At 37.3% G+C, this 10,330-nt stretch overlaps 3 protein-coding genes across 3 annotated transcripts; 1 reads left to right on the plus strand and 2 right to left on the minus strand.

Moving 5' to 3' along the window:
* Nucleotides 1-381: 381 nt before the first annotated feature.
* LOC125869643 (uncharacterized) lies at nucleotides 382-2,928 on the minus strand. Its single transcript, XM_049550101.1, has 3 exons — nucleotides 2,062-2,928; nucleotides 1,534-1,882; nucleotides 382-1,415 (listed from the first exon to the last, which is right to left on the minus strand). Exons 1-3 carry the CDS (start codon nucleotides 2,926-2,928, stop codon nucleotides 382-384), a joined length of 2,250 nt encoding a protein of 749 aa, XP_049406058.1.
* A 1,079-nt stretch (nucleotides 2,929-4,007) lies between these two features.
* On the plus strand, nucleotides 4,008-4,560 carry LOC125869645 (uncharacterized). Its single transcript, XM_049550102.1, has 2 exons — nucleotides 4,008-4,092; nucleotides 4,262-4,560. The coding sequence occupies exons 1-2, from the start codon at nucleotides 4,008-4,010 to the stop codon at nucleotides 4,558-4,560; spliced, it is 384 nt and encodes a 127-aa protein (XP_049406059.1).
* Nucleotides 4,561-8,958: 4,398 nt separating this feature from the next.
* Nucleotides 8,959-9,626, minus strand: LOC125871131 (class I heat shock protein-like). The gene has a single exon (XM_049551721.1). It carries the CDS (start codon nucleotides 9,531-9,533, stop codon nucleotides 9,111-9,113), a length of 423 nt encoding a protein of 140 aa, XP_049407678.1. The 5' UTR covers nucleotides 9,534-9,626; the 3' UTR covers nucleotides 8,959-9,110.
* Nucleotides 9,627-10,330: the final 704 nt, after the last annotated feature.

Genomic DNA, 10,330 nt, shown 5'->3' on the forward strand with positions numbered 1-10,330 from the left:
TCTTATAATGCAATCATGTATAAATTGTATGAAAGTTCAAGTTACTAAACTAATCCAGTTTAGTCTCGAACTACTAGTTTTTTTAGGTAATAACGTTTTTATTAATCACCTGTGAAAGCATTACAAAATAGCTGTCCAACTCAGTCAGCTTAGTCTATCCAGCAACCCCATTACATTTCTAACTCAAAATCTAACAACATTTCCTATTTACAATAACCACGTTTGTATAAAGGGCCTAACTGTTGTAGTATCTCTAACATTGCAAATATAAGCTACTCTTCTTACAATCTGATCAGGTTCCATAGTTTTCCGTTCAAACACCCTTTGATTTCTTTCACTCCACAGTGCATAGATTGTCTCAGCATACACCATTTTAAATACTTATGCCTGCGTAGTTTTCCCTTTTGAATTCTTGATCACCCACTGAAGATGCTCGTTCCAATTGGTAGTCTGAGGGTTCTGTCTCTGCATCCAAAGTAACATCTTTGCCCAAACATGCATAGTAAATTCACATTGCGCAAACAAATGATCCCACGTCTCATCTTCCTGATTGCATAACACACATGTGGGATTGATCTCCAGACCCCATTTTCGGAGCCTATCTTTGGTTAGCATCTTAGCATGTAGTTGAACCCACATTATAAACACAGCTTTGGGTCTTGGAGTATTACTAAACATAGTAACCTTCCAAGGTACTCTAGCTCTGTTTCCCAGCAGCTCTAAGTAGTTTTGTCTTAGGATTCTCTTGCCAGATATATTAGACCCGCTATCCAGTGCCCAAAACCTTCTAGCCTCCATAATCTTCTTTATCATCCAACATGCTTGTTGTGGTGTCACCATAGTGGAAGGGTTCTGAGTCTTGAAATAGTAAGCATGTATCCATCGTATCCAAACGCTATCTTGTTTATGTGTAAGGTCCCAATAAAGTTTAGCAATGGCTGCTTTGTTCCACAGAAGCAAATTAATGATATTAAACCCACCCACAGACTTAGGTGAACAAACTGTATCCCAAGCAATCAAAGTCTTCTTGTTGATGGTGTTAGTCCCTGCCCATACATAGCTTCTGCAATAAGCTTTAATTATTTGGACTACCTTACTAGGTAAGGGGAACATCTGCGACCAATAAGATTGTATCCCAAAGAGCACTGTTTGCACCAATTGGACTCTACCAGCATATGAAAGTTTCTTTGTTGTCCAAGAAGTGATTTGACTGACTATCTTTTCAATAAATGGTTGCCATTGGATAAGTTTTAGTTTTTTGGTAGATAAGGGAATTCCGAAGTATTTGAAAGGCAACTCCCCACCTACAAACCCAAGATGTTGTAAAATCAGATCTTTATCATATAGTGAGACACCACCAAAATATACACTGCTTTTGTTTAAATTTGCTTTCAATCCAGAAGCTGTAGAAAACTCTGCTCAAAAACTCTATGCAATGCACTTACTGATTGGAGATCTCCTTTTGAAAACAGGAGTAAGTCATCCACATAACAAATATGTGTCAGCTTTACCCTAGCACACTTAGGATGATACCGATAACCTTCATCATGCTGCAATTCATGTAACCCCCTACTAAGATATTCCATTGCAATTGCAATCTCAATCGCTTAGCTGTAGCAAAAGGAGAGGTATACTCCCCATTTATGCTAATAGTATAGCTCACCGTTTGCACACATTCCATGATCCAGCCAATCACTTTTGTAGGGAATTTCATATACTCCAATATCTGCCTCAAATATACCCACTCAACACTATCATAGGCCTTTTGGAGATCAATTTTTAGCATACATCTGGGAGAAATATGTTTTCTAGTATATGCTTGTACCAGCTCATGTGCTAGAATAACATTATCAACAATCTTTCTCCCAGGAATAAATCCAGCCTATGCTTCACAAATAATGCTGGCTATAACCTTCTGCATCCTCCTGGCCAAAACCTTAGAGATTACTTTGTAAAGCACTGTACAACATGCTATAGGCCTGAAATCCCTGATTGTAATTGGATTGGTAGTCTTAGGGAGTAAAGTTACAGCAGTGCAATTAATAGGTTTGAACATTTTACCAGTGCGAAAAATTCCTGGACAGCTGCAATGATGTCTGCCTTGATCACTGGTAGTGCAGCCTTATAAAAAGTTGCATTATAGCCATCAACCCCGGGGGATTTATCAGATCCAATCTGATTAAGACCTTCTAGTATTTCAGCATCTGTAATATCTTTATTCAGCTCATATTGTTGCTCATGTGAAAGAAAAGGTCCTTGTTGCATAATTATAACATTTACAGCAGGTAGGCTCTGAGCAGCAGTACCCATCAATCCCTTATAAAATTTGACAATCTCTAGTTTGATATCCTCAGCCTCCTTCAAATTTGCCCCATCCTGAGATGTGAGATTTAGTATATGCTTTCTTTGTTGTTTCTCCTTCATTACAGCAGAGAAGTACTTTGTATTAGCATCACCCAGCGAAATCCAATTCACCCTAGCCTTTTGTTTCAGCACACTCTCTTCTATCATAGACCATTTTTCTAGATTAAGCAATACTTCTTTCTCCTTCATTATTAGGTAATTAGAGTGATCTGATCTCATCTCAGTCTGAATCATCTCCAGTTCATTTCTACAGGCTATAACTTTCTGCCCAATATGCTTGAATTCATCATCATTCAACTGCTTAAACTCGGCCTTAAGTTTCTTCAGATTATACCACACATGTTTCATGTTGCCTCCTGCTGTTCTTCTGGTCCAATTTCTGGTCACTATAGGAATGAAATTAGCATGATCCTTCCAGACATTAAAAAATCTAAAGAGTGATTTAGGAGGTTTAGGACCTTGTGACATATGTATCATCATGGGAGCGTGATCAGACACATTAGGCAAGCCATATTCAGTGGATATGTGTCCCCAATTCCACATCCATGCTTCATTCCCGAACATTCTATCTATTCGACTATAGATTATCCTCCCACCATCTTGTTTGTTTGTTCAAGTGTAAAAATGCCCTCTCCGTTGTAACTCAGTAAGCTCAGCTGTGGCAATGCATTCTGAAAAATCTTGAACTTCCACACTAGTAACAGGGTTCCCACATAATCTATCTTGAGGAGAAAGCACTGCATTAAAGTCCCCTCCAATTATCCAAGGCATAGTTGTACCTTGTGATATGCTTTTAATCTCCTACCATAGTATTCTTCTCTGCTCAATACCATTAAATCCATAGACCACTGTTAAAGCATATTCCATACTTTCTACTCTACTTATGACCTGGCAATGAATAAATTGAGCTCCTGCTCTAATAAATTGGATATTCACCTCCCTATCATTCCAAATTACCCACACCCTTCCATTATTTGCATATTCATAATTATGAAAGCTCAACCAACCAGGGGCCAAGTGTTTCAAGACCTTGCCCACATTATGTTCTTTTACCTTAGTTTCTACCAATCCTGCAATTTGAATATGGCGTGATGATAATATCTTCTTCTTATGCCATTTATTGATGCCCCTGACATTCCATATTAACACCTTCATAAAGAATTAGAGGTCCCACCTCTATCAGTGGGTAGTATGATATGGTCTCCTATCTGCCCTGATCCCAAAATATATTGAGGATGAGAAAGGTTAATACGTATGTGACATGGCACCATCACGTGATTAGTTAACTGATTATTGTTAAGGCTGTTAGTTAATAGTTTGTTAGAAAGATATTAGCTAGCTTAGTTAGTTACAAGTTAAAACGTGTATATAAGTGTGTAGATGATCAAATTTTCAGTATCAGTTTTAATCAGATAAAAATTCTCAATTCTGTATTCTCCCAGAATTCTGTCTCTGTTCATTCAAGCTTAATAGCAGTTTCAGATTTCCTCCATTAATGGAAGTCACTACAATGTTTCTGAATTCTAACATGGTATCTGAGCTTTGAGGAGAGTTTCTGGACTTCTGAATTCAAGTCACAAACCACACTCGTTTTTTTGTAATTGAAAAGTGGATCTACGATTCAGAGCACTCGGCGAACAACAATGGCGATTGATAATGAAGCCACCACAACTCTTACAGTGATTGATCATCACCATCCTCTGTACCTGCAGGCGTGTGACACTCCAGGTAACAATCTAATCTCATTTCTCCTAACATGAAAATTATGCAATTTGGAGTAGATCGATGAGAATTGGACTGGTAGGAAAGGGCAAATTAGGTTTTGTAGATGGAAGACACACTAAGGATAAATTCGATACATCATTTCATGAACTTTGGGAAAAATGTAATGCAATAGTGCCGTCATGGATAATGAATGTTGTTAGCAAAGAATTATTAAGTGGAATCATGTATGCCTCTAGCGCACACAAAGTTTGGACTGATTTGAAGGAACGACTAGATAAGGTTGACGGATCTAGGGTGTTTCATCTACACACAGAAATTAATCATCTCACTCAGGGTACTTCCTCTATATCGAGCTACTTCTCGAAGATGAAGGAGCTTTGGGAAGAATTCGATGCCTTCATGCCATGTCCTAGTTGTGAATGTGCTGAATCAAAGAAATATGTTGAACATTTTGAGTATCAACATTTGTAACAGTTCTTAATGGGGTTGAATGAGTCCTACAACCAATGTCGAAGTCAGATCATGATGATGACTCCCACTCCTAGCTTGTACAAGGCATACTCGATGGTGATCTCTGAAGAGAGTCGAAGATCTCTAGGCAAAATAGTGCATGTGGGGGAATCCATGGATGGGATAATATTATTCAATAATCGAGTGACTGGCAATCATCGAAATCCGGGAAACAATTTTAGAGATGCAGACAACTTCAAACCAAGGAGGACTAATGATTTGTATTGTGAATTCTGCCATATGAGAGGGCACTCAATGGACAAATGTTGGAAGCTACATGGTTATCCTCCTGATTCACAAGGGAAGAGAAGACCAGCATGAACAAATGGAGGAGGAAACCGACCAGCAGGAACAAATGGAGGAGGAAACCATCCCCCAAGGTACAGGCCAGTTGCTAACATAGCTGAACAGGGGGATCCACAAACACAACATGCTCTCTATGCTCGTGAGAAGGAACACACCTACTCGAACAACCAGCTGAATGACACTAATGCAAGTCACAACAATGGTATCATGTTCACTCAAGATCAGTATGATCAATTACTGAAGCTGATCAACAAAGACTGTACCACATCTGAGAACTATTGGATGCTTGTGTTTTGCTACTGTTGTTCCTGGAGGTGACAAATTTGGTCCTAAGGCTATTGAGGTAGTTCTTATGGGCTACTCTGCTACTCAGAAAGGCTACAGACTTTACATTATGTTAACTAACCACTTGTTTGTTAGCAGGGATGTACATTTTCAGGAATCTCTATTTCCTTTTCAGCTGCAAAAGTTTGGTCAACTTCACATCTTTCCAAATGGTGTTATTACCACTGATACATCACCTACTGCTATAACTGTCCCAGCTTCTTTGTCTCTTGATAATGCTGAATCTGGTTTAATTTCCTCTCCTGAGGTGACTCCTACTCCAACACCTCATGATGGTCCTATTCATCCACCTAATCTGGAAGCCAGAAGATCAACCAGGACTAAGACACAACCTTCTTGGATGCAGGATTATGTCTGTACATCCATTCCATCCAGAGGTGTTTCAAATGCTTGTCTTTATCCCATCTCTTCTCATTTGTCCCATACATGCTTGTCTGGTCCATATCAGTCTTTTTTGTCTAAGATGATTGCCTTGAGAGAACCATCTTGTTATGCTGAAGCTTCTTTGGATCCTGAATGGTGTTGGCCATGGATCAAGAACTTCAGGCCTTGAAGGATAATGGGACCTGGTCCTTGGTTGATCTACCTCCTGGCAAGACTGCTATTGGCTATAAATGGGTTTTTAAAATCAAGTACAAGGCTTCCGGTGCTGTTGAAAGATACAAGGCTAGGCTTGTGGCAAAAGGGTATAACCAGAATGAAGGGTTAGACTATGTGGAGACCTTTTCACTTGTGGTCAAGATGGTTACTGCCAGGGTGGTACTTGCTCTTGCTGTTGCTCATAACTGGTCTCTTCATCAACTTGATGTCTACAATGCCTTCTTGCAAGGGGATCTTCAAGAAGAAATATATATGCATGTTCCACAGGAATTTTCCAGTCAGGGGGAGAAACAAGTCTGTAGACTGCATAAGTATTGACTAAAGCAAGCATCAAGACAATGGAACTTGAAGCTCACTGAAGCATTGATTAACTCAGGGTTCACTCAGAGTCATTTTGACTATTCTCTGTTCACAAAGAAGGTAGAAGAAAGGGTGGTAATCATACTGGTCTACGTAGACGACATCTTAATTACTGGAAATGATCAAGAATTAATCATGGAAGGGAAGCAGGCTTTGAAACTCAACTTCAAAATTAAGGAACTTGGTGAAATGAAGTATTTCCTTGGAATTGAGATCGCAAGGTCAAAACAAGGGATATTAATGAATCAAAAAAAGTTTGCATTGGAATTAATTACTGATTTGGGACTTGCAGGCTCTAAGCCAGTGGCAACACCAATGGAACTTAATCAAAGACTAACAACAGCTGAAATGGATGAGCATATAGGGGTGAATGGTGATGACAAACTAGAAGATGCAGGACCATACATAAGACTTGTGGGAAAGCTTTTGTATTTGACCATGACGATACCAGATATAGCATACTACACTCATACACTTAGCCAATTTATTCATTGCCCAAAGAAATCACACATGGAGGCAGCCTTGAGAGTTGTAAGGTACATCAAGAATGCTCCAGGCCTGGGAATTCTCATGAGTTCAAAGTAGTCTACTGAATTAACAGGTTTCTGTGATGTTGATTGGGCCACATGTCCTATCTCGAGAAGGTCTGTTACAGGCTATGTAATGAAGCTTGGGGAATCATTGATATCTTGGAAGGCAAAGAAACAAACGACCATATCTAGGAGCTCAGCAGAAGCAGAGTACAGAAGCATGGCAGCAGGTGTATCAGAAATTCAATGGCTAATTGGTTTGTGTAAAGAGTTGAATGTAAAGGTGCAACTGCCAGTAATATTACACAGTGACAGCAAATCAACAATTCAAATTGCTGCAAATCCCATATTCCATGAAAGGACAAAGCATATCGAAATTGATCTACATTTCATCAGGGACAAGATTCATGCAGGGGTTGTCAAAACTGCATATGTTACTTCACAGGAACAAGAGGCAGATTTATTCACTAAGGCTCTAGGAAGAGGACAACATGATTATCTTGTAGGCAAGCTAGGGATGCTAAATCTGTTTGCACCACCTAGCTTGAGGGGGAGTATTGAGGATGAGAAAGGTTAATACGTATATGACATGGCGCCATCACGTGATTAGTTAACTGATTATTGTTAAGGCTGTTAGTTAATAGTTTGTTAGAAAGATATTAGCTAGCTTAGTTAGTTACAAGTTAAAACGTGTATATAAGTGTGTAGATGATCAAATTTTCAGTATTGGTTTTAATCAGAGAAAATTTCCCAATTCTGTATTCTCCCAGAATTCTGTCTCTGTTCATTCAAGCTTAATAGCAGTTTCAGATTTCCTCCATTAATGGAAGTCACTGCAATGTTTCTGAATTCTAACAAAATTTCTAGTAGGAGTAGGATTTAGCAACGGGAACTCCAGTAAACTTAACCCATCAACTTCATGTTGTTCTTTTGCTTTCCCTTTTTTGCTTGCCGAGTCATGTTGTGGATCATGTTGAACCAGCTGACCCTCCTTATTAGTAGCCAAATCCTCAATAGCATCATCTACTATCACAGGGCTTTTGGATACCCAGTTTTGAACTATCTTACGAGGCCTTCTTCTCCTCTTAATTAGGTTTCTCAAATTCATCTGGAACAGGGTCTTGTGTAGCATGAGTATCTTTGGGAGGAGGACAATTATGCCCAATTTTCAGACATCGATCACAATATTGAGGCTTCCAATCAAACTGCACACATGTTTTCCCATTTGGATCTAAAATAGTAATTTCAGCCTTAGTGACATCAACTTCTATGAGAACCCTGACAAATGATATTCTGGTTTGCTTTGTAGTACATTCATTCAGCTGCAAAAATAGGTTTCCCAAATATTGCACTTGCTATTCGACTCAGAGAATCCTTTCCCCAACAATTCATGGGAAGGTTAGGAAAAGTAGTCCATAAGGAATATCAGTAAGAAATTCAACATTAAAATCAAACTCATCTGTCCACTGTTTGAGGATGATGGGTCTGTTATTAATGGTATGGGGCATGAACATAGTACCTGTTGCATATCTTCCATTGATTGAAACCGCACTACATAATATCCATCCTCATGCAAATAGATCTCAGGATTTGCAACATCCCATGTTCGTTCAACTTATCTTCTCATGTAATTATACCCTGGAGCTTCCCCTATCACATAGGCTATTAAAGCACCCCTCCACTTTTCATTCTCTTTCTCCATTGCAGTCTCGAACTACTAGTTATATATATAATACTTTTATCTTGTTAATTTTTTTCCCTAGAAATCAACCATTTAATTTCACAATTTTTTCTAAGCTGAAAAAAAGAATCACGTGAATTTAGTAATGAAAAGTTGTAACTTTATTAATGCCTCTAAAGGCAAAGGTACAAATAATATTACATTAAATGATAGGCTCAGTTACAAATAATCATTAAGGTGATTTAAATGATATACTCAATAGCAAATAATCAGTAAGGTGATTTACTCAATGACAAATAATCATTAAGGTGATTTCTAAAATCTCTTTGTATAGGATAAGGTCGATCGATTACATCTATAAACATCAATTTCATTTCTAACTGATCGGTCATTTTCGATAGCCTTGCCACATACATGATGTTGACGTAAACCAACATAAATTTGAAAAATAAAATTGGTAAAGAGAACAATTGTCTCTAAGCAAGGTTCATCCTTCCAATGCCTTAAAAAATAAGAAAATTAATTTGAAACCCCAAGTCATGAATATTTTACAAACAAACAACTTTTATTATTGCTTAAATTAAAACAACAATCAAGAAAACAAGATAATGCCACTCAAAGCTCATGCACAATTATTAATTAAATTTAAAAGAAAAGACTAACGACAACATTAATTAAGTAATTAACCACTAATTAATCTCAATGGTCTTGACCTCAGGTTTCTTAATCTCCTGCTTAGGAATTGTGAGAGTTAGAACCCCATTCTCCATACTAGCCTTCACCTCATCAATCTTAGCATTTTCAGGTAGCCAGAATCTTCTACAGAACTTGCCACGTGGCCTCTCGACGCGTCTCCACGTCTCATTCTCCTTCTTCTGATCTTCTTTATTAAGATCAACACCCTTAATCTCACCACTAATTTGCAATACCTTTCCTTCTTCAATTTCAACTTTAATTTCCTCTTTGTTTAATCCAGGAAGATCAACTTTGAACACATGAGCATCTTCATTTTCCTTCCAATCAACACGTGGATTCACAAATTTTGAGGTACTTGAGTCATTTAGACTGAGGGGTTGAAAAATATTTTCGAGCAATTGAGGAATTAGTGCCATTTTTTATATTATTTGATGATAGCTAAGTAAATTTTAAATTCACTTTGTTGGAACTTTTTGAAGATGTATTGTCAGTCTAGTTTATGTCGATATTTATAGGAATTATTTTGGGATGGAATGGATGGCAATTGAAATTTCGAGGGTGTTCTACATTTTTGGGTTACTTTTCTGACGTGGCATCTAGAATTGGCTAGTCGTAGGTAATAGGTGTTTTCTAGAGAAATGTAATGTCTTCTGAAGAGTATTATTATTATATTTACTTCGTTCACCAAATTTTGATTTTTACTTATTACTCTCGGATTGTTTGATAGAGAGTAGTAAGAGAAATAATTCATATATTATGTATAGTATTATTTAATATATAATTTGTTAGGATTTTGTGTTTATGTATAAATAATTTTTGAATTAGTTATACACCTTATATAATATTATAGGATGTAAAATATCATAAATAGTTCTTTAACTATAGGAGCAGGTCTAAAATGATCTATTAACTATACTTTTGTTAGATTTAGTCCTTCAATTATTCAAAAACTTATCAGATTTGGTCTCTTAACTATACATTTATCGGTTTTAGTCCTTTAAGTATTTAAAAACTTATCAGGTTTGGTTTCTGTCCATTTTTTATACAAATAACTTGGTTTATATTAATGGAATCCATGTCTCGAGAAATGAAATCCTTTGTCTGTTTTTAGTTGTTTCTTTCTCCCTGCTACTTTTACTTCAAATTACCCTTATTCAATGAACCTTAACCTCAATGATTCAAAATAAAATTCACGAGGAAAGAAAATATAAGT

Source organism: Solanum stenotomum, chromosome 7 (assembly GCF_019186545.1).
Source record: "Solanum stenotomum isolate F172 chromosome 7, ASM1918654v1, whole genome shotgun sequence".
Lineage (NCBI taxonomy): Eukaryota > Viridiplantae > Streptophyta > Magnoliopsida > Solanales > Solanaceae > Solanum > Solanum stenotomum.

Excerpts from the sequence above, each read along its gene's own strand:
- LOC125871131 (XM_049551721.1), bottom strand. The coding sequence starts at position 9,533 with ATGGCACTAATTCCTCAATTGCTCGAAAATATTTTTCAACCCCTCAGT.
- LOC125869643 (XM_049550101.1), bottom strand. The coding sequence starts at position 2,928 with ATGTTCGGGAATGAAGCATGGATGTGGAATTGGGGACACATATCCACT. Across the intron at positions 1,883-2,061 it reads TCCAGGAATTTTTCGCACTG|GCTGGATTTATTCCTGGGAG; the intron begins GTAAAATGTTCA and ends TGTGAAGCATAG. Across the intron at positions 1,416-1,533 it reads CAGCATGATGAAGGTTATCG|AGTTTTCTACAGCTTCTGGA; the intron begins GTATCATCCTAA and ends GTTTTTGAGCAG.
- LOC125869645 (XM_049550102.1), top strand. The coding sequence starts at position 4,008 with ATGGCGATTGATAATGAAGCCACCACAACTCTTACAGTGATTGATCAT. Across the intron at positions 4,093-4,261 it reads GCAGGCGTGTGACACTCCAG|TGCCGTCATGGATAATGAAT; the intron begins GTAACAATCTAA and ends GTAATGCAATAG.